Source organism: Mchenga conophoros, linkage group LG6 (assembly GCF_057382185.1).
Source record: "Mchenga conophoros isolate Kocher_MC1m ecotype Shallow Benthic linkage group LG6, M_conophoros_male_GT1.1, whole genome shotgun sequence".
Lineage (NCBI taxonomy): Eukaryota > Metazoa > Chordata > Actinopteri > Cichliformes > Cichlidae > Mchenga > Mchenga conophoros.
This window is the reverse complement of record NC_140531.1, coordinates 31,333,445-31,361,263: the sequence shown is the minus strand read 5'-3', so window position 1 is coordinate 31,361,263 and position 27,819 is coordinate 31,333,445. Positions and strand designations below refer to the sequence as shown.

Here is a 27,819-nt window from a genome sequence, read left to right as displayed (position 1 = left end):
GATTTCATCAATGAGCAAAAAGAACAAAGGTGTAAAAAAAACAGCCTCATATTCTCGGCAGTGAAACTTGCAAACGGTGGTAATTAAAAGTTCTTTATTACACAAATATCAACAGCCTTTTAGATTCAAAACTGGCTTAACTGTTGCTAGCACAGATTCAACAAGATAAAATAAACATCTTGGTCCATGTTGATAGCCACACGCAGTTGCTGCAGATTTGTCAGCTAGACATCCATGAAGCCAGTCTTCCCCTTCCACCACATCCCAAAGGTGCTGCGTTGGATTGAGATCTGGTGACTTTGGAGGTTTTTTTTGACTACACTGGCGTGTTCATGAAACAAGTTTAAGTTCTGAGCTTTGTGACGTGATTAGATATTTGCGTTAACAAGCAGATGAATCGGCGTAAAGTGTTCAGTGTTTGTTCGTTAATATTAAAACTGATCTGGTCAACAGATAGGAGAGGAGCCACTATCGAGTGCTCAACATTTGTAGGAATTCCTTCAGGTCCACTGGAAAAGCATTTCAGGTGAAAACCTCATAAAGACCTCAATGCATGTTTAATGCATAAATTAAACATTTATAAGTTTTAAAACAAAACTGAAGACATCAAAATTTGAAAATTAATTAAAAACAAAAAAAAGAAAGAAAAAATTGATAGGTGTTTTGCCTTCTAAACAGTAAATATTTTAATCTGGTCAAATGACACCTTAGATGTATACTCACTGTAACATTTCAAAGATGCAAAGAAAAAATGTTTGAACTGCTATGCAGTTTCAATTTTTCTTTGGACACTAACTAAAAAGTTGAATAATAAATACTTAATTAACTTCAGTCTTTTTCTTACAATTGTCTAAAACGTATTTTCTCGATGAATATTAAACAAACATCCACAGAAATGTATTTAAAACTTACAAATAGCATGTATTGTGCAATGCAGTATAAAGGTGTACATAAAAACCATGTTGTACATCTTCAGAAGAATAACATCTTCATAACAAGCCTGGGAAAAACTTAAACAAAACAAACAAACAAACAACCCCCCCAACCTCTTATCATACTATAGCATCCATAGATCCAAAGCAGTTTTAATCATGTTTATTATACACCAAACACCGACAACATTAAAACCACCTGCCTAGTACTCTGCATGTCCCACTTGTCCTCTAAATGGGGCAAAGGTCTTGTGGGTTGAATCTTTATAGTAAGGCAAGGCTGGTGCTGCTGTTGGGGACTACTACCACATTGTTGGGTATTCTTCATGTAAGTGAGTTGTAGTTTTAATGTTGTGACAGATTGGTGTATATTTAAAGTTACTTAATACCATTTTAGATTATTTCATTCATAAAAAAGAAGAAGAAGAACAACAACAACAACACACACACAAAAAAACTAAAAATGTAAATTGTGTATGTTCCATACAATTGGAAATGCAACATCCGCACAAAATTGATAGAAAACTAAAGTTACAATAGAAAGAAAGCAACAGAAGCAAGATTCAGCTATAATTTGGTCACAAGGTTTCTATAAATAGACTATTCCATCCATCCACACCACAAGCACAGAAGGAAGGTTCTAGCTTGTACAGATAAGTTTTGGAGATTAATTCAACCTCGATACTATAGGCACTGTACAAAAGAGAATTAGGATTTCTGGCCCATGCACTAGACCCACTCCCACTTCACATGTGTTTCCGGATTTTAATCCGACTAACAGACTTCAACTTTGGAAAATAATAACTGTACTTGTATGTTTGTTAGACCACAGGGACAAAACTGCCTTGCAGGTTTTAATGATTTTGTTCTTTAATATATTCTTCTGGTTGCATAGTCTAACACCATGCTGGCTGCTCCAAGTAAAGCTGGTTCTTCCAAGTCTGATGTTACAACCTTGATGTTTTGGACAGAGAAGAGCGCTCTCTGCGAGATGACATGCTGCACTGGCGCCTGGTAGTAAGAGGCCAAGACTCCAGACAGAATCACCTGTGAAGGGTTGACTATGTGGAGGATGTTGATGATGCCCACACCCAGTGCAGTGGCGGCTAAAAAGGGTAAGAACACATAAGGAAGTTATATTTTATCTTTTTTTAAATATATCTTTTAAAACATTACCACATAATCTAAATAACAGGCTGCCTATTTCCATCTGTTTCCACGTGTATGCCAGGTTTTGAGATTTCTTTCATATAACAAAAGGGGTGTGTTATAAACGGTAACACACGGCTGTGTTAACCCCACAGAAAAACTCCTACTCAAATAATGCCTACTGTAAATGTAAGATGCCCAGTAATATGTCCACGAGTAATTTATTTATAGTATTGACTCTTAAGTTAAATTCAGGCTGTTGTGTACATGTGAAAATAAATCAGATTTAGACTAGAGATGGACCGATCCAATATTACGTATCGGTCCGATACGGACGTAAATTACTGGATCGGATATCGGAGAGAAATAAAAAAATGTAATCCGATCCATTAAATATTAAAAAAAACACCTCACAAAACTTGGCGACATGGCGTAACTCGGCCCATAACCGTAGCACGTCGGAGCAGTGTGCTCACATGATAGAGCGGCTGTGTGTATTTGTAGCCTCAACCAGCATTTCATCTGTGATCCCAGAGAGAAGCAAAGCAAGTGTGTAAGTTCATCTCTGAATGTTTGTAAAGCATTCCCACATTAAGCTTAACAACTGATATATGGAGCAACTGCCTCTTCTCTCTCCCTCTCCTGTTGCTACTTCAATCATGAAACTGCTTAATGATCAGCTGATCGGCTTTTCTGTCGCGAGTCCGTCTCTCTTCTTTGTTTTTGGCCCACTTTGCACCAGAAAGAGGAAACCAGTGGTTGAACAACAGCAGCACGTTTAAGCTTGATAAGCTGCTGTTAGAATTTATTTAATATTACTTTCTAGACCAGGATCTTTTTCTACGTAGCTGACGGCTGGTAACTGTGCAGGGGCGGATCTAGCAAAGTTTAGCCAGGGGGGCCGATAGAGATTGAAAATGTGACGTCATTCAGGGGTAAAACCGCAAAGAATTCTGGGAACTCGTGGCAAGAGGTACTAGCGCATGCAGGCTTTCAATTGAAATCAGTTATACAGCGATAAAATGAAACACAAAAATGGCAAGAAGCTGTTGTATTATTAACTGCAATAGCCGGTCGCATGACAGTCACGGGAAGCCGACGGGTAAAGAGATCGGTTGTTATCGGATTATGTCGTTGAAGAGAAATTGTTCGAGCCATGTTTCCGAAGTAACAAAGAGGCGATGGATGGCCTGGATTGCATCCATTCAAAGACAAAATATAACGTCCCAGAACACTCCAGCTCACATGTTAGTCTGCTCCAAGCATTCCCACAAAGGTCAGTCTTCTGTTGTAGTTAATGCGTCATTTTCTTAACATAATTGGTGATATAGGTTACAAGCAAGTCTGGCGCTGAACAGAAATGGTCGCGCTATGCTCCTTTGTTTATTGTGCATAAATAGTGAATTGTCCTGACACAATATTGCGTTTCGCTTCTGTTATTATGGTACATTGACAAAAACATATACTTTTATTCACAGGATAAAACAGGTTTTTTGTATCACTAATTGCCCAGTACGATTACAGCATACAGTATTATTGTCACTGCTACATTTCTGTGATGGGTACCAGAAATTATTTCCACTACTAATTAATTACCGTTGAGCTCAAAGGTCCTATTAATAAACGGTTAATGAATGTGTATTTATGAAGACGATTTGTGAGACTGGTAAACTTATGATACGTACGATGGTCTTTACTTTCTACACGGTGCATTTCAAGGTCCTGCACCCATCCGTCAGTAAACTGTACCTGGGCTTGTTGCAGTGACCTGAAGTTACTAAACTTCATGAGTGTATGCACTCACTCCAAGAAGCGTATAATTATAAATCTGAGCGTGGTGAAAGTTGGGCAGCACGCTAACGTCTTTTGTCCACTCTGTGTGCTCGTAAGGGTCTGACCCTTTCACTCCTTTGATTTTTTCCTCGTATCTTTTCTTTGTCTTTTCGTCGAGTCTGTATTTGTACGGACCGGCATTGTTCTCCTTCGTTTTGTACATTCCTTTTTTGGGGGGGCAAAGAAAAAGCAAGAATTTATTGGAACCGGAAAATGAACGTTTTGCGGTGCTGCAAATGCTTGCATTTGATGCGGTACTTGGATTGTTTTGCCACGAGTTCCCGGCATGCAATGCGCGAAAATCACGTGGTCTGTCAATCTCTATATGGCATTCACAGGGAAAAGGGGGCACAAAGACATACTTTTCTTTCTTATTCTCATTTAAAATGTCTAGCTTTTAATAAATAATTATCTGAATCTTACACCCAAAGTTTTAATCTGATGTAAGAAGTCCATTACTGTATATAGTAACTGTTAAGTCTAATATACCCTAGTAAGCTATAGTGCTTTTTCCTTTGGGAAGATACCATCTGTGCAGTCTGCAATTCTGTTGAAGGAAGATGTTGAATCTATTTAATTATTCTTGAAAAATAATTTATTTCTGTGCATTTTTTTCCAACCTGCATCAAATTAAAGTTGATTACGTCGATTAAGAATCATGAGGTGGAGGGTGGGGGGTGGTTCCCTATTTTTTTTTCGCTGGGAGTTTGCAACCCTGTTAGTTAGGTTGCTTAATATTTCTGCTAAGTACTCTTTAAAATACCAGAATAGTAAGGATTGAGTAGGTTTAAGTTTATTAGATTGATCAGTATTACTGAACTATGAAATATTTTGGGTGCAGTGTATTTTTTACATACAGGTATAACAGAATAGCTTTAGTGTTGTTGTTTATTTAAACTTGAGTATGAACTTATACAAAATGCAGCAAGATATTAAAAAAAAAAGAGTTTTATTGATTAAAAAACACTATATCGGATTCATATCGGTATCGGCAGATATCCAAATTTATGATATCGGTATCAGACATAAAAAAGTGGTATCGTGCCATCTCTAATTTAGACCACTGCTGAGGTAGAAATATTGTCAACCCCATTTTCAAGCTAGGTGAACCTACTATTCTCTACTATTTTCTCTGTGTCCTTTGTGAACTAACCCTTGGTCAGAACAGCGTCGGCTTTGGAGTTTCCCATTTTGGCTGCACTGATAAGATGTGCAGCAGTGATTGGCTCTGAGAGTTTCATATCCATCCCCTCCACCTTCAACAGATCCTCTGTAAAAAACAAACACACAAACAAACAAAAAACACATGGATAATGAACATGGATAATGATAAATGGAATGAAGCCACTTGAAACATACAACAAGAAGGGTTATGCTTAATTACTTCCTGACGTCGTTCATTCCTGTGCTGGATTTAAACTGACTTTACAGCTTAAGAAACAGGAACTAGCATTGCAGGATACAGTTTTATCTAAATAATACCAATCTCACTGTTTACCAGATTATCATGTGATGGATGACTGAGTTGCTAAACAAAAACTCAATAAATATATATTTGTTTAAAAAGATTATAGAATACAACATAAAACCATAAGAGTTGAGGTACAATTTTCTCTACCCCATCAAGAAAATACATGCCCCAATTTAAAAACAAACAAACAAACAAACAAAAAATCCCACCCCGGCCTTCTGTGTAAAATGTAAATAAAAACAGAATACAACACTTTCCCAAACCCATAAACCCACATTTTACTCAAAACAGAAGATATAAAATCGTATCAAACATTTTAACAGAGTCACTTTACTATTTAATGAAAAATATTTGCTCATTTTGAATTTGATGCCAGCAACGCATCTCAAAAGTTGGGAACTAATTATACTAATATTAACTGGCAACAGGTCAGAAACATGATTGGGGATAAAAGGTTGACCACTCCATCTATCAATGCAGGTTAAATCTCTATCACTCAAAGAAGGAGCCATGTGTTAGCATCTGCTTAAAATTTCCTGGGTAAACACTACTTAGGCTACTTCTGTGCTTACATTGAACTTATGCTGTTTCAGTACTATTGCACTATAATGCTGATTGCTGCTGCTACCACTTAGTGTCAATACATTCACACTCTTGATTAGGGATGGGTACCGGTGTCCGGTGCCATGATGGCACCGGTTCTGACATAAACGGTAGTAACCAGACAGAAAAGCAGCGCACATTTCGGTGCTTTATTTCGGTGCTTTTTTTCCTCAGCTGTGATACACTTCTAGCCAATCATTTTACCTTTGCGAGGATAGTAGGCGGGGCCAGGTACGTACGTTCTTTTAGAGCAGAGCTACAGATTAAAAATGCCCAAAGCGAAGCGGTCAAAGTCTGGCTGTACTTCACAGCAAAAGATGCAAACTCATCAACCTGCAACTAGTGCTTTAAGGTGATACTGTCAAAGGAGGTAACACCTCGAATCCGATGAAACACCTGGCGACGTATAGCGTTTTTTTTTTTAAAAGCCGAGAAATGCACAGTATTTGATAGCTTGCTGCGAGACCTCACACCGAGCACATCTACTGCGGGTGGGTTGCCTGTTATTGGACCCGGATTTAGCAACATCCCCCAAAAACCCGAAGAGGAGAGTCCTGGCCCCTAGCCCTGCCAGTGTAGCAGAAATGATGAGGATGATGATGGCAGCAGCAGCCGTTCTTCTCTGCGTGAGTAGCTTAACGTTGTTCGTGTGTAATTTACGTTGAGTAGGCTAACCACGTTATTATATTAATGCATGTAAGGTGAACTAGCAAACATCATCATAGCTACATGCGGCTGTCTTCTTGTTTGATGGCAGATACTCCCTTCACCCTGGCCAAAAAGGCTAAAATGACCAAAGAAAAAGTGGAAAACAGCTAAACATGAGAGGTTTTTGGACAAAGTTTGTGTTTTTTCCATTGTTTAAGCACTGCTTCCAGCCAAGAGTGATACCATATATGCCCCATAGCTGCAGAAAAGGCTAACATTGTTATCTTTCTACAAAAAACCAGCTAAACATGAGAGGTTTTTGGACCAATTTTCTGTTCTCCATTCTTTAAGCACCGGTTTGAGCACCGGCACCGTTTCAAAAGTACCGATTTAGCACCGGTATCGGATAAAACCTAAACGATACCCATCCCTACTCTTGGATAGTCTGTCATCATGACAGCAGCATACAAGCAACATGGATATGAACCCTGCTCCTGACGACACTGACAAAGTATTTTCATTTCGTTAGAGGCGATCCTGCCAATGCTCTATTATAAAAAAAAAAGTTGATGGTGTAAAATTTAGTTGCACTTTCTGTTGCTCTGGTATCGTAAGAAAACTTGTAAAAGATTATCTGCTGGATAAAGATTTATTTTGTGTTTATGTTTTTGTGGAGAGATTTCAATTTTTACATTTTCAAAGGTTTCTAAAGCCAAGTGTTGGTAAGCGCATAGCCAATATCCACTATTAAAAAAAACAAAAAAAATCTCTCACCATCATGCAGTTTTTTGGCCTCTCTCTGAAGGGCCATCCCAGATGCATAGGCCTCTATACAGCCACGGCTGCCACACATACACTCTGGGCCTTCCAGGGAAACCATGATGTGACCCAGCTCAGCAGCACAGAAGGTACTACCATGGACCAACTCATTGTGATGGATAATTCCTCCTCCAATACCTGCACACAGAGTCAAAATATTTTTTACTTCCTGAGACTTAAATAACCAGACGATGTAATTTACAAAAAGAATAAGGCAGTAAATATTATTTCAGCTGTAAAAATCATCATCGCAGTTTGTTTGAATTCATACAGGTCTCACAGTTATCATTAGTGGTGCAACAGATCAAAAATCTCATGGTTCGGATCGGATCACGGTTTAAAGTCACGGATCGGATCAATTTTCGGATTAGCAAAAAAAGAAAAAAGACAAAAATTTAACATTTACTTATTGAAGTATTTTTTGCCTGTTAAAAACATTCACCTCAAGACTCATTCCACACAAATATTTAAAAAAAAATTATGGTACAATATAGGGCAGTATAGGGCTTTGTATCTACCACTCAATTCAATTCAATTTTATTTATAAAGCGCCAAATCACAGCAACAGTCAGCTCAAGGCGCTTTATATTGCAAGGTAGACCCTACAATAATACACCATACCACTCATTATATCGCACTCCGCTGTGATATAATGAGCTGTCAACGTTGCTTTCCGTTGCCCTGGAGGTCCACCCATTTGTAGTAGTTAGGGCAACAGAAGATGCCTGGGACAGTTCAGCCACAACTTAAATCTTTTCCTGCTCATACATGCTTGGAACGATCTTGCCACTAAAGTGGACGCGAACGGGATATCATAGCGTGGCTCAAGCACGTTCATCTGCACCACTAGTTATCAAGCAAATAGATGAAGATCCTCATCTGAAAAACTTTAAAAAACAAAAACTTCTCACCTGTTCCTGTGATGACTGTGACAAAGTTCTCCACTCCTTTGCCGTGACCAAACTTCCTCTCTGCCAGTGCAGCACAGTTGCCATCATTGTCAACCCAGACGGGTAGGTGTAAAGCATCTGATATGGGCGTTCTTAGGTCCACAGAAGACCACTCCTGAATCAGCTTTGTGGAGTGAAGGACCACACCATCTTGGGGGTTTACACGCCCACCAGTGGACACTCCTAAAGAGCAGAAATAAATCTGAAATTGTTGTGCTGGGTTTTTTTCCTATGTGTAAATGTGTTTTAGTATTAGTGTGTTTTCATACCGACACCAAGTATTCTACAGTTAAGGCCCACAGCATCCCGCATGGCATCATTGCACATCTTTAATATGAGTTCCATTCTGGCCTCGAAAGTCTTTGGATTGGGCTGGCTGTATTTCTTCACTATGGTGCCCTGGAAAAGTTTAAAAAACAAAACAGCAGAACAGACAAAAGCTTTTGAAAGTGAAAATGAAGAAACATTTAAAAAAACATTTAAAGTTTAGTGTTCATCCAGCCTACCCTCATGCAGACAATGGCCACTCTGAGGTTGGTCCCTCCCAGGTCGACGGCCAAAGCACTTTGTGTCTCTAGGATATGATCAATGTCCTGGGAAATCGGATCTTTCACAGGAGGGAAGCAGAAGGTCTTTTGGAGAGGCTCGTCCAGGTCAATAGAACGGAGAAACTTGAGAATACGAGGCACTGCGTTGCCATCACCATAAATCTTAGAACTGATTTAAACAAACAAACAAACAAACATATTTGCGTGTTTGCATATTTGCATATTTGCTAATATAAACATTTTTTAAAATTTTGTTTTGACTCCAAATACAGTTCAGTGCAACCCATTGTTACATTATTACCTTCTCCTGATTCTCAAACCTTTTTTTTAAATTATGTCACAGACAGTGACTCTGCCATAACCCATTTTTTAAAAATAATTTGGATAAAATCTGCCTTATAGACGAACAGTTTGGTAAAGTAACACAGTTTTCTTCTTTCTAAGACTGCACACAATAATCACAGACGTATATAACATTCACCTGCATGTCTATTGTTGGTTAATGAGCCTGACCTGATTCTGTACAAAACGTGTTATGTTAAACATACCATAGGATATACATTAGGGCTGCCACAAACGATTATTTGGATAGTCGACTAGTCACCGATTATTTTTGCGATTAGTCGACTAATCAGATCATCATCCATTGGACGTAAAACGTACAGCTTATTGCACCAGCAGCATCTGCTCTAATATAACTATCATTAGCTTACAGCTTTAAGTGTTTAAGGTCTGTGCTAACTAAAAATAAAGACAAGATGATAGTTTATTAAATTTTAATGAAATTTGCAGATTGTTTCGGTGAAGTTTAATAAACTCCTTGCTATCTAAAATATAACAGGACACCGGAGTATATTCTCCAGCATCTCACACTTCTGATAATCAGCTGTCTGCTTGATGTTTATTTAGCTGTGTAAAAACTATAACTTTAATCTCAGCCAAACCGATTTACTCAGGAACAAATAAAATACTAAAAAAAAGCCAAACAATAACATTGTTAAGTTATCTAAGTGACTTATATATCATGTTTAACCTGAGTAGCGAAAGACAGCGGTGGGTTTGAAAACGATTTGCCAGGAGTCCGGTGTTCTCACGGCTCTAGTGAGCCTTGCCCCCGGCTCGCTATCGAGCTAGTGGGTAACAGACGTCTCTGAAAACGTCGGAGCGCTTTTGAAAATATGTGGTGTCCTGATAAACTGAGCAGATATTTGAGGTTTACACAGCTACATTCTCGCCTGAAAATATGTTAAACGTTTATTTTGTGACCCAGAAAGAATAATAAGAGTAATATTAAAACTAACTAGCTGCCGCCATTGTTGGAAACTGAGCTGGGCTGCGCTATGAATTCTGGGACACAGCTTCTTCTTCTTCGGGGTTTAACGGCAGCTGGCATCCTTGTACATGCAGTGCTGCCATCTTCTGTTTCAGTCCGTTATTACACTCTTAAATCCTACTACTTATTCCTGCGTCTTTTGGGATCTTACAAAGCTTCAAACGACGCGTCGACTATTAAATTAGTCGTCGACGATTTTGATAGTCGACGTAATCGTGACTAGTCGACTAATCGTGGCAGCCCTAATATACATCTTGCCATTTCCTGCTACTTCTAATATCTTAAAGGGCTTTAACAAAGACAATTCATCAACTGACTCATTTGATAGATATGCAAAAAGTAAGTACTGGCTGGCAGAGGAAAAACAGGTCACACAACTTGAATGTGACAAACTGATATTGACAGACTGTAATTTCCAACATATTTTTGAAATCCTGTTCAACAGGACTTTAACTGGCACTGTAAGTAAAGTTACTGAAAATATACAGCAGTTCCTTCATTGAAAGAAGGCTTGGCAAATGAAAATACACAGTTAAAAATTTGGTCAAACACCCAGGGGACAAATGAAGATTGTACACTGGCCATACCAGGGGTATCTCTTTCCAAACTGCAGCTCCAGAGCATGGTAGATTTTATTGTGAGTGTCGGCATCTCTGACATGTAAAACATTTTCACCTGGGAGAAAAAAAATGTCCTCAAGTTAATAAGAAAAACAACCTGAGACAGATTTAGCAGAACAATACAGCTTGGCAGGTTGAGGAAAATAACCTTGATGTTTTTGTACTATTTTGTCTTCCAGCAGCCTCAAACCTTTAAATGTTCAAGGACAATTAATTCATGTCCCAGTAAATGATTCTTTCCAGCTATACCACACATACTGACATTATATTACTCAATCATTAACATATACTAAAAAAATAAATAAAACATGAGTCTCAGTGGAGTCTTTTGGACTATGATGACCTGACTGTCTACTAATAGTGCTGGGTGTTTGTCTCCTGGAGATGGGATTGATAGCGGATATTATGGGAATAGTATGAGAAAGTTCATGATGGGATAATCATTCCCGCTGTAACTTGTTTTCACCTTTTCCTCTTGATATTGCGTGACTTAAAAAAAAAGAAGAAGAAAACGTTGCGCCTTTGTTTAGCTCCTGTGAAGCTTTGTATGAGATAAGCTCAGGGCAATTGACATTCTTGTTACACCTACCTGTTTCTCTGCCTGTTTGTCTTGTTCCCAGGTTAATGACAGGTGTGCCAAAGGCCCCAGCCTCTCGTACCCCGCAGCTGCTGTTTCCAATCATGCAGCCAGCATGTGACACAAGCTGGATGAACTGCTCAAAAGGAATGTGCTTCACTGCTCGGAAGTTTGGGTGTTGCTCAATCCCCTTTCTTCGCATAACACGTACCATCTCCTTACTTCCTGTTTATAGGAGAAATGCTTATGTTATTTTTCTCAACTTTTGTTTGAGTGTCCAAACCTTATTGAAAAGAGGACTTTAAAAACAGTAAGCACAGGTGGAGCTAACCGGCATCAATGTTGGGAAAGAGGATGAGAGTCTTCTTGTTGAAGGAAATCAACGCATCCAGCATCAGCCCATAGATTTTAATAGAGTGCTGGATGTTCGTCGTGACCGGGTGCTGCAATGCTACAATATAGTCACCTTCCTGGACCTTGTCATCTGCAAGATGCAAATATCACATAAAATACAAACGTAGACTTATTTCTCATTAAATAATTTTGTCCTGTGAATATATTTCTGCATACCCAACCAGCTTTTGATGATATCCATGTAGTCCTCTCTGTGATGAGACAATAGCAGCTTGTCATATGAAGGGCAGCCAGCAAGGAGGATACGAGAGTGGTCCTCACACATAGCTATGAGGTGCTGCTCTGCCATCCGTGTGCAGCAGGCGTGGTAATGGGCCAGTTTACTGATAGCATGGCGGATTGAGTCATCAATTGTACCACTAACCTGGAACAAGCAGCACAGGATAGAGTTAAAAAATAATAATAATACTGATGTAACCACCCCCATCCTCCAGTAGCTAGTGTCCCCTATGTTTTAAATTCTAGGTGACTCCCTTCTTTTGTTATCACAAGATTTTCAGAAAACCTGACCGCTGAACTTGATCTCAAGGTCAAGGTCACCAAAATTCAAACTCCTCTGGCATGTTTTTGAAGATGCACCTATTGTATGAATTAGAAAACTCTAGGTGACAACTTTTGAGATACTGTTATGACATAGTTGGGTGTCCAAGCTGTCCACCTGCCCAGCCCATCAGCCTTTTACAGCTGAGGGGTAAAACAAAAAGAAGAAAAGATTCTGCACTGGCAGAATGCATAAAAAAAATCTAAGTACTTATGATGCAATATTGCCCCCATATTTTAATTTTCTTTTCATTGTGTGCTGCTTTCAAGAAATGTAATTGCCTCTAATGAAGGAGAAACTGTTCAACTGGGTTTCCTCACCTCTCCTCCCTCCAGGTGAAGTATTCTAATATTCATTAATGCTGCAGCAGTAGCCAAAGCGAGAGCATCGAAACGATCACCGTGTACGACCAGGATGTCAGGTTTCAGTCTCTGTATAACATCAGGGAGTTTTACAAGTGCCAGCCCAACGCTTTCCACCATGGCAGCCTCGTCCTCTCCTCTCACAATAGTGTGGAGCTTCGAGCCAATGTCAAAGTCGTCCTGCTCAATCATCCGAAAAGTGTTCCTGCAAAAACAAAACACTTCGGTAAGTTGCAAACAGCACAATGTATACTGAAAGTTCCAAATCATGGGATGGCAACAAAAGGTTTCATTTTTGCAATGTTTTTGAGATGCAAGAAAGAAAGAAAAAAGACTGGAAGCTTATTTTTGGAACTTGGCAATGTGAGATTCAAATTTTAAATGCTGACCAAGTTATCGGAGTTATCTTTTGCACACAAATATTGAGTGAGTATGGAAAATATGACATGTCTCTATGAATATTCTAGGCTTATATACTCGGTCTTGCTTAAAACATGCAGACCATTGTTATACTGTCTGTGCAGTTGTTTGACTCCTTTACAAATGTTCGAATCCCATCCGTTAGACACCAAAACTGGATAAATATCACAAATCTCTCAAATCTCAAACTCACTATTGATATCAATGTTTTTTTGCCGTCACTCCACAACTGTAATCTTTTCCTCAGCAACCAAACCCCATGAGTTGCTATGTAATTTTACTCCTAGTAAATCAGTTATGTGGTTTGGATGCACTGGTGTCCTTCAACTCTTCATTTATTTTACAGGTCACCGAGCAAACAAAATGTTGTTGGCTATTTTGTGAGCATCTTCTGAAGGTCCACAAGTGAAAAAGAAAAGAAAAAGTGGCATTTGCAAAGGAAAAAAGTTGGGTCGTCTTACCCGTAGTCATCAATGAGATGTGAACCAAGCACCACAACTTCCAGTTCAAAGTCTTCTGGGTGGGATTTGATCCCAGACATGATGGGGGCCAGCTTGGAATAATCTGCTCTGTTGCATGTTGCCACACACACCCTCAGTTTCCTCTTACACTAAACCAGAAAACAGTGTAACCACCACACGCACACAAAGACACACACAGACAGTTTTTGTCATTTTAATTTAGTATGCAAAACAAAGAAATACGTCTCTCAGTTATTTCACTGAGGTCTGAAGGAATATTATCATCTCCACACATCCTTGAATTTCAACTATATACTACATATGCATCTGCTTCACAACAACTATATACATTTTTTTTTTAATTGAGCCAAGACATAAAATCATACCTGATTTGACTCTCCCATCTTTTCCATTGATTTCTTCTCTTTGTTCCTTTGCATTCTCAGAAAATACTGCTCCTGGGGGAAAAATAAAAATGCTGTAGGTAAGATCAAAATAAAAATGTGTAAAACATTATCTTATACATTATTTTCTTTATACACAACACCCACAGATCATACTCACTTGGGCCTTCCAAATATTCAGAGGCTGAAGCATGAAAATAAACAAAACTACACTAAAAATGATTCATATTTAACATGAAGAACACACGCTAACACATTATTTACCCGACAGAAAACATGCTCTACAACAGTGCTTTACTTTACAAGGCCAAAGTGACGCACCTAGTAATGTGACGTAAGAAAACCTGTAGCACCAGCTATGCAGCTAATAACACTTTCAGCTTAACAGAAACACAGAAAGACGTATGCGAGAACTTTGGATTGGCAAAGACATAATTTATAGTACTTTTTAAATGTAAACTGTCCTACTGTCTTCTGTGAGAAAAAATTTATTGCTCCTCTTCCATTCACCCATTATTCTGAATAAATACCAGATCCTGCAATATGTCATTTTAAAGGATTTATAGCTCCTCCAACATGATGATAGCTCTGTTTATTCACTAGACAATATTGCTTCCATTTGCTGCAAGGAAGAAACCATATCAGTTGTGTTTTACCAGTCTGTCTATATATTTAGGCAAATGAGGTATATCACTAATGCTGGTAACATATAATATTCAAGGTTCTTTATTTGTCACATGCATAGTTATACAAGTATAACACACAGTGAAATGTAGCCTGACACGCTCCTCGACATGTGCAAAAATGTGTTGTTGTTTTTTTTACTACAAAGTTATCTGGATAAGCCAGAACTTTGTATTACATTTAGTTGGTCAAATTACAAAGTCTCAAAAAATGTCTCAAAAAATACTTTTTTTAAAAAGTCCAGGATAAGGTGGAGGAGGAGCCGTGGCATGGATGAAGGTTTCAAAACCCTGTTTGTCCATAATGTGCTTGAGATGTTCTGTGAAAGAGCTTAACAAAACTACAAGACAAACAATTTGGATGGCGTATAGAATTTAGTCCAAGTTTCTACATAGTAAAAACATATCTAAATCATAATTCTGCAACTCAGAATGACCAACCCTAAAATGTGTCCAGGTAGTTCAACTGCAACACAAATGCAGCCATAGACAATATAAGTATTAACAGGGGGGTAGTCCAGAGGCCATTATTATGAATCAGGATTTTGGCTTATCCAGATAAGCTTATGGTTAACCCGGGTTTTTTGTGCTATAAGATTAGAGATCAGCAGCAACAAATCACCACCTATTGACAAATTCATTCTTAAATGCAACTTTATTTTAAACTGCAGGAATTACAGTTACTAATCCACACTAAGAATGCCCGTTCAATCACTGAAATTGATATCACTTTTATCGACTCATTTATTAAACTGTGGGACAGTAAGCTTCAAGTTTTTAAATGGATCCAGTTTAAAATTTCAGAGCAATTTCAGAGGTGATGTGTAGCCATCACCTTAAAAATAAAAAGCAGCACTGAAAATATGCTAGGCCATACATTAATTAACTGGAATTAAAATGTTTATCTTACTGCTCTGCACGATAAATAACTAGATTTATGCAGCAATTTCTTCTGCCAGTGTTGCATTTTATAATAATAATGATTGGATTTATATAGCACTTTTCAAGGCACCCAAAGCGCTTTACAATGCCACTATTCATTCACTCTCACATTCACACACTGGTGGAGGCAAGCTACAGTTGTAGCTACAGCTGCCCTGGGGTAGACTGACAGAGGCGAGGCTGCCATATCGCGCTATCGGCCCCTCTGGCCAACACCAGTAGGCGGTAGGGTAAAGTGTCTTGCCCAAGGATGAAACGACCAGGACAGAGAGCCCGGGGATCGAACCGGCGACCTTCCGGTTACAGATACGCTTCCCAACCACGTTCGCCCCACTGGTTTTTATTTGTTCTTTATAGATTTTCAATCACCATTTGATAACTTCTGTAGAACAGCTGTCACTCATAGGGATCGTTTTTTGTGGAGGAGGTCATATGACCTGTGAAATACTCCTTTTAGCTTGGGTTAAGTTACCCTGGGTTAAACACTTTTGTGCGCCTGTTTATCCTGACTGCTAATGTAAAATGCCCTGGTTGTGATGATCTTGCCTTGTAGTACTGTCTAAGAAACATCCTCTGTGTCTTTCTGCTGCTTAAACAGGTAGTTCCAGATCCTGCTAGTCTTAAGGAAACAACCTGAACGATGTCATTTAAGGGATGCAATAGGCACATAAATGACACACCTAAAAACACAATAGTAAAAGATGAGCCTGTTCAAATCTTGACATTCATCTTCCTTTGTCACTAAAGATAAATAAGACCAATTTACATAAGGACATAAGGGGTAAAAGTTCCGAGCTGTCAAATTTGTTCTTAATTTTATCAATTTCTATGATCTCTGCCTTATAGAATAATGTTATGGTTACAGATTAGAGAAAAAAAACAAGTTTGAATTCAATTCAGTACTTTATTGTCCCACAAGGGGAAATTTGTTTAGCACCAAGGGCAATGTATAGTGTATACACACACTATATCGTGTATACAATATAGTGTGTTAAATCTAAATAAAATCATAAATAGATGTTATTCAAATTATTTAAACCTATGTTTACATATAAAAATGCAAATAAATCGTGAAATTGAGAAAGATTTGAATATGAAACTACAACCAAGTTAGTCTATCGTTATACAATAATGTAACTAAAGCAGTGATGCTTAACATTTTCTTTTCCTTGGCATTTGAGTACAACGGTAAAGATGTAAACATTTCACTTGTTAGCATATAGCTCTAAATCAACAGTCTTGCTCTTGTCAGGTGCGAACACCATTTTAAAGCAGAAATCCTAAAACTTGAGCCAATATTTCTTCCACAGAACATACAGCTAGCAACTCACAGATAGTCAGTGTGTTGTTATCATTATGCTGCCTCTGTTGCAAACTTTTGAGTTTAATGGAAATAACAGAGGTGTGGACTCGAGTCACATGACTTGGACTCGAGTCAGACTCGAGTCATTAATTTTATGACTTTAGACTTGACTTGAAAAAATGTTCTAAGACTTGGGACTTGAATTGGACTTTTACACCAATGACTTGGGACTTGAATTGGACTTGAACCGGTTTACTTGAAAAGACTTGATATTTTACCCCAAATATAAAATTTAACATGCATATTATATAGAGATTGAAAATGTGACGTCATTCACGGGTAGAACCGCAAAGGATTCTGGGAACTCGTGGCAAGAGGTACTAGCGCACACAGCCTTTCAATTGAAATCAGTTATACAGCGATAAAAAGAAACACAAAAATGTCAAGAAGCCGTTGTATTATTAACTGCAATAGCCGGTCGCATGACAGCCACGGGAAGCTGACGGGTAAAGAGATCGGTTGTTATCGGATTACGTCGTTGAAGAGAAATTGTTCGAGCCATGTTTCCGAAGTAACAAAGAGGCGACTGGATTGCAGCCATTCAAAGACCAAATATAACGTCCCAGAACCCTCCAGCTCACAGGTTAGTCTGCTCCAAGCATTTCCACAAAGGCAAGTCTTCTGTTGTAGTTAATGCGTCATTTTCATAACATAATTGGTGATATAGGTTACAAGCAAGTCTGGCGCTGAACAGAAATTGTGGCGCTATGCTCCTTTGTTTATTGTGCATAAATAGTGAATTGTCCTGACACAATATTGCGTTTCGCTTCTGTTATTATGGTACATTGACAAAAACATATACTTTTATTCACAGGATAAAACAGGTTTTTTGTATCACTAATTGCCCAGTACGATTACAGCATACAATATTATTGTCACTGCTACATTTCTGTGATGCTACCAGAAATTATTTCCACTGCTAATTAATTACCGTTGAGCTCAAAGGTCCTATTAATAAACGGTTAAGGAATGTGTATTTATGACGACGATTTGTGAGACTGGTAAACTTATGATACGTACGATGGTCTTTCGTTCTACACGGTGCATTTCAAGGTCCTGCACCCATCCGTCGGTAAACTGTACCTGGGCTTGTTGCAGTGACCTGAAGTTACTAAACTTCATGAGTGTATGCACTCACTCCAAGAACCGTATGATTATAAATATGCATATAAATATGCTACGATGAGATAGCTGACTTCATCTAACTAGCAAATGTTGTCCAGGCTACGTTGGTGATGCAGTTTTTTTTTAATGTGTATGATATTTTTGTCATGCGATTTTAAAGCCGGTCCTACAACCGCATCCAAGAATGACATGCAGCTTATCTCAGAACTGTCGGTGAAAATTATTCTTGGAGCTAGGTTTAATTGAGCTGCATTTTAAAGAGGTGCAATTTCACAATTTGTGTATATTTTCTAAGTTCACTATTTTGTCATGTGTTGAGAAAAACACAGATTTAAAAATTACATGGTCTAATATTTACATTTAGCATATAACTGCAACATGCTTTTTTTCGGGTTTTTTTTAAAGACTCGAAAGGACTTGAAATTCAAAATTTCAGACTTGTGACTTGACTCGGACTTTTACACCAGCGACTTGAGACTCGACTCTGACTTGCCTGACATTACTTGAGACTTGACTTGAGACTTGAGGATAAAGACTTGAGACTTACTTGAGACTTGCAAAACAATGACTTGGTCCCACCTCTGCTAATTGCCCAGTATGATTACAGCATACAGTATTATTGTCACTGCTACATTTCTGTGATGGGTACCAGAAATTATTTCCACTGCTAATTAATTACCATTGAGCTCAAAGGTCCTATTAATAAACGGTTAACGAATGTGTATTTATGACGACGATTTGTGAGACTGGTAAACTTATGATACGTACGATGGTCTTTACTTTCTACACGGTGCATTTCAAGGTCCTGTACCCATCCGGCGGTAAAATGTACCTGGGCTTGTTGCAGTGACCTGAAGTTACTAAACTTCATGAGTGTATGCACTCACTCCAAGAAGCGTATAATTATAAATATGCATATAAATATGCTAAGATGAGATAGCTGACTTCATCTAACTAGCAAATGTTGTCCAGGCTACGTTGGTGATACAGTTTTTTTTTAATGTGTATGATATTTTTGTCATGCGATTTTAAAGCCGGTCCTACAACCGCATCCAAGAATAACATGCAGCTTATCTCAGAACTGTCGGTGAAAATTATTCTTGGAGCTAGGTTTAATTGAGCTGCATTTTAAAGAGGTGCAATTTCACAATTTGTGTATATTTTCTAAGTTCACTATTTTGTCATGTGTTGAGAAAAACACAGATTTAAAAATTACATGGTCTAATATTTACATTTAGCATAACTGCAACATTATTTTTTCATTTTTTTTTTTTAAAGACTCGAAAGGACTTGAAATTCAAAGTTTCAGACTTGTGACTTGACTCGGACTTTTACACCAGTGACTTGAGACTCGACTCTGACTTGCCTGACATTACTTGAGACTTGACTTGAGACTTGAGGATAAAGACTTGAGACTTACTTGAGACTTGCAAAACAATGACTTGGTCCCACCTCTGGGAAATAACACAAGAGAAACTAGTAAGCTAAGCATGGCCTTGAAGAAATAACTGCAGCTAGTCTATTGAAACCACATCTGACAATCAAGGTTTGAGACTGAGAAGCTGAAGTATCATAAGATGGTCCTACCCTGAAGGACAGAGCCATGAATCTAGCCACTGAGCTCCACTGAAAGTGTTTACTGGGGTCACAAATCAAATGGGTAGTAGCGCTATTTTCCATGTATAGCGTTCTACACAATCCACTTCCTTCTGCTAAAATAGCAGGTATAAGGTGTATCCACATTGGCTTCACTTTCAGGCCTGGACCACTACATCTTTCAAATATAGTATGTTTTCAGTAGCATTTTGTAGCTTTCCATCATTGCCTCCAAAATCAAGTACCTTGAAAGAAATGTGGATGATGTCTGTTGTTAACCGTTAAGTAATAGAAAAGCTGGTTTTGTTTTGTTTAGAATGAGGGCTTTGCTGCAGGAAAAGGCACCCTCACTTTAATTATTAAGAATTCAATCAGCTATCACAGCAGTGTGGTGCACCATGTTCTTCAACCCAATTTCAACCAAGTATTCATGCCAAGTGTTATATCTGTGATTTAGTTAAAGCAACATTAATTCTGGTGTTACATACACGGGTAAATCCTGTAATTTACCCTAAATTGTATTCAGCATGCGGTTGGTTCCACTCAAGCATCACAAGACAGCATCAGCAGCCAGCATTAAGGTATGGGAGGGGGCAGGGATGCATGCAGAACGCAAAGGCAGGAATGACACAGCAATAGGAGGCAGACAGAGATGCTCAACGTACAGAAGGGAGAAAAGAAAATGAGCAGCAATAATCAGATGATGATTTAAAACAAACGAACAAAAAAAAAAATATATGGTATCATGCTAAATGACAAAAAGGCCCATCTGACTTACGTGAGGACTTATCTGCACAGAACCCAGATGCATATCCATGCCACACCTCTACAGATTCTTGGCTAAAAAGCAATCTTTGATTGTTATTATTATATTCTTATTATCCAAGGATTTGTTTTTGCCGTTATCATGGACGCATTGAGGAATGAAGGGAGAGCATGCGCAACCCAGCACACAGCAGGAGAGAAAGGAAGTGAGAGAGGTAGCGCGACACAGACATAGAGCTGGGGGAGGAGCAGGAGACGAGGGTAGGGTTCAATTGAAATAATGCCAATGATTCACCGAGTATGTGACAGCAAACAATGAAGAACAAAGGCTTGGCACTTCATACTCTATATCATATGCCTCTAGTTATTATGACAAAATAAAGTAATTCCCTATTGCAGTAATAGACATGAAATTGTTAAGTGCTGTTTTTCATGACCCTGTTTAAAAAAAAAGAAAGAAAAAAAAAACATCTATGCAATGTTAAACTAAAATGAAAACGCATAGTAATGATTTACTAATAATTTCAAAAAATATTAAAGCAGCTTTAAATAGTGTTTAGCTGCCACTGTACATTTAAAAGGTGCAAGAATTTTACTCCAATTAATTCAGTGATTATCAAACCAAATCTGCTGTCAGCATGAAACTGAATTGAACTGCACAAACTAAATTGAATTACATTAATTAAGTCAATTTAAATGAATGATTAAAGGGGTCATAGTAGGGATAGTTACAGGAAAACATTTATGCACAATATATTGATACAATAACCACTACTGCAAATACTGACTTTGAATTTATACATATAAACATTAACTTTACAAATATATTTTTACCTATATTTTTTCAAAATACAAAGAATAATAAAAAAAAAAAAGACTACAACATTATGTTTAACAAATTATTTGACAACTAATCTTTTAGTCTGTGTCACAGCTTACCTATGTCAGTAGAAGAAGAAAAACAGATTGAAATTTACCGTTAAGCCCTAACGATCCTTTTTCTCTCTCTCTGAATAATTAACGGTCATCAGTGCTGGGCCATGTGCCTAAAAACATGCAACATTCACATTTAAAGCAGCACGCTATTATTCCTATGAAGCTGAAAGTATTTATCAAAGTCAAATAGCTGGATACAAATACAACCTCGACTTGTAACTGACCAGTAGGGAAAGGTTACATTCAGTGGTGGGTCTAATTATTAACCTTTTGTAAGCAGACATGTGCAACTCAGGCAATTCTCATGTTCAGACAGGTTTTGACCATTCTCCCTATAGGGCATGAGACTTGAGAGAGAATCATAAGAGGAGGCAACCATACTATAGTTTTTAATTATGTGGGGATGTCTGAATAAAGTCATGAATGAGGGACATTTCACAACTGACAGAAACGTCACTATGCATTGCATCTCTTAAAACGGCTTTAAGGAAGCAATGAAAACAGATATGTTTATGTAGTGAAAAATCACAATATCAGGATCTGCTGTCAGCATCAAACTGAATTGACAGCTCGTCCTTGCATCAACAGCTAACACTTTAGCATGCAAACACGCAAATATTATACCACTTGTAAAGGATCCAGCTTTGCCTGGGCCCAAGCTGACTGAAGATCAATAGGTGAAGCTGAAAGCTGCGTGGTCTTATACAAAAATTTGAACGTATCTTTAAAAAACACACTAAAGAGGAGTTGGAGAATCTAGCTTGAAATCTGTGTACAGTTCAAAAGCCAGTCATATCAATCACTGAATGTAACAGTGAACTCATCTCCAAATGTTAGGTGTACAAAGAGATAACCGCTTATTTCTGAAATATATTGGTCTTTATGCTATTCAATAAATACAAATAATTCTGAATGTAATGTATTTTTCAATAAATATTGAAGCAGGACTTTCTTTTTATGCAAAATCAATAATATGCAAAGGCAGTGCTAAACAGCTAATATACATGCCACCTATACAACAAGCTTCCCAAGTTCACACAACACGTTAAAAGAAAAGGAAGTGTAACACATTGTTCAGTTGCTTTCTTAAACAGGTTTTTCTTTTTTGAAACATCTCTCACTGCCATTATATTGACCAAAGAAAGCACATATTCTGAAATAAAATTAAAAATAAAACAGTGGTGAACATTCCCAGGAGGGACCAGCCAACCAAAATAAGAGTCTATTGTCAACTCATTCAAGAGCTGTTGACTGTTAACCTACTGATTCAAGACATCACTTATATAACTACAAAAAGTAATTTGTGTTTGGTCAATTATTTGTTTACGGTGACAATGCCTATTCACAGTATGTTTTACATTTGTAAGGAAAATAGATTTTTTTGGTTAAGTAACAGAGTTGTGTTGCACCGATGAAAATCACGTCAAATCTTCTGTGCTAAATAATACCAAAAAACGTATTCTGCTACTGCTATGATCTAAAGAGACTCAAGAACAATGTTAGTGACATTTATCAGTGTAAAAAGGGCTACAAAGCCATTTTTACACTTTGGGACGGCAACAAGCCATGGTGAGAGCCATTCTCCATAAATGGAGCAAACCTGGAACAGTGGTGAACATTCCCAGGAGTGGCCAGCCAATCAAAATAAGAGTCTATTGTCAACTCATCCAAGAGCTCACAAAAGAATCCCAAACAACTAAAGAACTGTAGGCCTCTCTTGTCTGAGTTACGGTCTGTGTTCATGAGGTAAGAGAATATTTCAGTTTTCTTATCTTGTGTTATTTCAACTCTTAAGACTTCTAAAGCATTTTTATTGTCTGATAAAGACTGGTTGCATGCCAGTGCACACACCCACTTACTGGCACAGACAAACCCTTGGAAAGTTGCAGTTGAACTTGGAATGTGTGTGCAAGCTGTTACATCATGTGTCAAAACCGTCCCAAGTGGCCGCCTACTCCCATAAGACTGAATTACTGTAGGAGTTCAAATTAAAACGGAGACAAATATGATGCACCGTACTCCATTCTGCCATACCGGATTGAGAGTCATAGTGCTCACTGGCTCCGTAGGACTTTGTTTATTTAAGTAGTTCAGGGACCTGCAGGATCCTGCTTCACTCAATTTGCATAGGAGTTCAAGGTAACTTAGAAAAATTATCTATTTACAGGGAAAAAAGTGACAGAACACTGAAAAATAGGAACAACAGCAGCTAAAATGTTCATTCAGATATATAAAGTCTTCATTAAAAAGCACAGAGGGAAGTACTTCCTGCTTTGCCCTAAGTAAATATGTTGCAACACAAAGAAATCCACACGAAGAACACTCTTCATCCATGACAGTAATCTTTGAATTTAAAAGTTGATCTAACTGCTTTCCTTTTCAAAGGTACCCAGTTTCTGTAGTTCTGTTGTGCAGTTAAAATGTTTGCAAAGACACAAATAGGCCAAAGTCCACACCAAATATTTATTAAATATGGCTGCCAAAATGCCAACAGCACCTTATTTGCAGTCTAGGCTTTTCTTGTATTACCAGTCTATGTAACACAATGGTATAATGTCAACCAGCATAGCACACCGTCTTCCAAAGAATAGGGAGCAGTCACAACTAAGCCCAGACGTAGTTACATGATTGCTTCTCTCCTGCACACTGCTCATAAAAACTGCAAATAAAGCCTGACAAAATGACAGTTGAGGACCTTAAAGACAACTACGATGTAACCTTAGTGACACTTCCATGTAAAGGAAATACTGAGAATACCATTACCAAACTTATGGTACTGTATAATGGTTATGACACATGATAGTTAAATATTTGACATCAGGGTTTGCACTGCCTCAACAAGCTGTCAATTCTATTAAGAACTATGCAAATACATTACCATCCGCATACAGCTGGAACATCCTGGTATACAAATTATACAGATCAGGTGTGCTGACTGACAAATAACACAAAAATAGCAATACAGAGTCAAAAGCAGCTCCCAGGTAAGACCAGGAGAGTAAAAGGGCATCATGGATAATCTGCATTTTTTTCCCATTAAGCTGACCAAGAACTGAATGTAAGGGTCTTCCTGTGTGGACATAGTTTTACACTGTGCAGCAAAGACTTGAACGTGTTGTACAGAGATTTCCAGCCCACAGCCCACTCAGTAGCTCTCTATTTCTCTGTCCATGAAGCTTTCAGCCCAGAAATCCTCCAATTGCTGACAGATTATACCACATCCACTGTTTCAAGATTAGTTTCAATGTAGATGCACACTTATAAAATCAAATAATAAATTAATTAAACTGCTTTAATATTTAAACGTTATAATTTATTCAGCTGTTTTCAGCAGGCCAGTAAAAATATACATGGGCCAGTAAAGCACAGAGCCACGGACCCAGAGCTGTTATGTTGGATACAAAATTTTTACTAACATTATTTTTAAACATCTAAATCATCAGTACATCCGTTTTCTACAGCAGTAAACGTGGCATCAAAGCACAGGCCAACTGTCAGCACTGATGATCTTGTTCTACTCGCTTTTCTTCATGCTCTTTAAAAACACACAGACCCACCTACACACATGAACAAAAACACATACAAAAGAACGCACACCAAATCTTCCTCATACCGGAGACCGTCACAACACCTTTTTTTTAAGCTCCTCTTAACACAGAGGTTAAAAGCGCTTGAACACTGCTAGCATAATGGACAGACTTTTGACGGGGCTTGCACACAAACGCAAAGCAGGAGATGAATATAAATATATGCAGTAGATAAATGTGTTTCCAAACCAACTTCCTTCCAAGCCAAAGACTAGAAAATATGGTGGTGAAAATATGGTGAAGCATATTCCATTCGGCTTCACCTGCACAAGTGCCAAGGTAGGTCTCCCCTGCAGAATTGGTTTTCCCTGCGTCGCGAGCACGCGCTGGGCTCTCCAAATCACAAACAAACAGTATCCTACATTCTTGATTTTTAGTTCACAAACACTTCTTGTAATGACTAACTACTCCTGACATGTTGGAGATGTTAGCTCTTTATACAGTAAAGTTACAATGGGATACAAATAATATCAGGCTGATCCTGCCACAATTTGTTTCCCCGGTTCAAATCCTGGACAAACAGTATCCCACAGCTGTTTATGTTTTTGAACCTATTTTGCACAGAGAGGCATTTTTTGAAAAATGTATTGATAGCAATGTTGAATATTATTACACAGGAAAAAAACACAACTACACGTAAAATAATTACACCGTGACGCCTCTGCCTTTCTAAATGGAGGGACAGTAACTGCGTGTGTATATGTAAACGTGTAAAACCTGCAGATAGTCAGATTAACAGCAACAGTATTCTGTCTCTGTCATTCTGCAATTCAGCTCATGTAAACAATAACGTGGCGCACAGCGTGACGTGAAAAAAAGGCACATACCTTTGACCTTGCGTGACGAACTCTGTATTCCTCGTCCGTCACGTAAACACAAAAAGGGAGTTTTTAAAAATCAAAGTTTTCAGTGATTCGAAACGCCGTTTACGTGTGGACGAAAGACCCAAACGCATAGAAACAGCTGCGTTTTCAGAAATACTCATGTAGGTGTGGACGTAGCACAAAAGAGTTAGTAGTTTATTTTAGCACTACCTGTAATTTATTGCTTAATTATCTGCTTAATTGTTGTTAAAGAAGGGTGTGTGTGTGGGGAGGCCTAGCAAAAAATTTTGGGAACCACTGTCTTAACATATTGAAGCATTCAAACAAGACCGAGTAAATACTGCTTGACTATAATTATCTACAAGGGTGGGACAGTGGTGGTGGAGCTTACATCATAAAACACAATCATAAATGACTCTTAAATATGCAGCAACTATTCCCATACTTTTTCTGAGCAAACAAAGCAATAAATCAGGAAATGTGCACACATCCTGCTTCCATCCTTCTTTACTGGTTTGCTATGTAATCACACCTGTTTGAATATATGCAGGAATACTTTATAAAGTATTACAATTTTCAATCCATTACACTCTGGTATTTTTATTTCACCTTTACATCACTCATTCATAACCCCGACTTGCTCATAGAGGGTCATATGACTGTTGGGGTTGTTTTCTGCTGTCTTCTTTGTATTATTGTAGGATCTTTACTTTACAATTATGATATTCATTCACTTGTCCTGTAAAGGCTTACACACAACATTCAGACATCTAAAAAATGGACAGAGTATTCTATCCAACCAACCATAATCTTCAAGTCATCCAGTTCAGACAAGTTGAGACGTTACATTAATACCACACTGCCATCTAATGTCGTTTTTAAGAAAGCAAGCTTTTTTAGGGCGGTTCTACCACTGGTGTCTTGCAGATGTGGTTACACTACTAACTGGAACTTTCATCCACACCCACCTGCTCAAATTACATCAATGCTCTTGTGTGGATGTTTTATAGGTGGCCGGCGCGATCGGCGCAACATAACACACTAAATGCCAACATTAACCATTATAATTTTTTTCAGTTGTTTTCAGGAGGTCAGTAAAAATATACACGCCCAGTAAAGCTCAGAGGGTACAGGGACACCCAGTGACTGACCGTTAACTTAACAGCCCCTTACATAATGCCAGTTTGTAAGTGCTTGCCCTGATTTCTATTTAAAAATTAATCACCACTACGTATCGCTGAACTCAGTTGCAGAAAGTCATCCTTCTGCAACCAGAAATATTTTTAGACTAGATAAAGATTAAAATGATTGCCTTCGGACTTTTCTAAACGTAAAATAATGTTTAAAGAATTCAAGACATGCTCGGGCGGGTACAATCGGACTAATTTGTTATTTTCGCCTTATGTTCAAACGAATAGCTGTCTCAAGGAAGTTTAACTGTTTTAAATGAGGGCGGCTGTCGCCTGGTTTAGCCAGAAACTTATGCTAGGGTTAGCTAGCACGTTAGAAATCAATATAGTAAATGAGCTAAGAGTGCTGCTAACACCAGCACACCCCTTACAGGGCGCTGTTTCCCAGTTTGAGTGAGTGACACTTTATCCGGACAATCCCCAAAAAGTGAACAAACGTTTCGGAGTGGCCTGACACTCCAAGCTAGCTATGGTTAGCTGGCGAAATTATACTAAAGTTCCGTGAAGTTTCCATCTGTGTAGCCATCATTTTAATCAGATTGCTGTGGAAATCCACTTACAGAAACTCACCATGAAACCTCCAGAAACGCCGTCCTCATCTCACGCTAAAACCATCGATGGCCACACTTTTTTTCTATTCCGCTTTTGGGTTTCTGTGATTACGTCCCCAGTACTGTACATTGGTGCTCTCACACGAGGGGGTTTCAAGCTAACACAAACATG

The 27,819-nt window shown here is 38.3% G+C and overlaps 1 protein-coding gene across 7 annotated transcripts; it reads right to left on the bottom strand.

Moving 5' to 3' along the window:
- Positions 1-80: 80 nt before the first annotated feature.
- Positions 81-27,819, bottom strand: gne (glucosamine (UDP-N-acetyl)-2-epimerase/N-acetylmannosamine kinase). Of its 7 annotated transcripts, none has more exons than XM_085277383.1 (15): positions 20,573-20,744; positions 14,246-14,269; positions 14,068-14,139; positions 13,682-13,830; positions 12,759-13,005; positions 12,054-12,261; positions 11,815-11,967; positions 11,496-11,708; positions 10,874-10,961; positions 8,912-9,122; positions 8,675-8,804; positions 8,367-8,588; positions 7,411-7,593; positions 5,068-5,184; positions 81-2,038 (listed from the first exon to the last, which is right to left on the bottom strand). In XM_085277383.1, exons 1-15 carry the CDS (start codon positions 20,609-20,611, stop codon positions 1,803-1,805), a joined length of 2,292 nt encoding a protein of 763 aa, XP_085133509.1. In that variant the 5' UTR covers positions 20,612-20,744; the 3' UTR covers positions 81-1,802. The 7 variants fall into 7 exon arrangements, with proteins under 7 accessions (XP_085133509.1, XP_085133510.1, XP_085133511.1 ...); XM_085277385.1 differs by lacking the exon at positions 20,573-20,744 and adding an exon at positions 27,667-27,819 and having other exon boundaries at positions 778-2,038; XM_085277384.1 differs by lacking the exon at positions 14,246-14,269.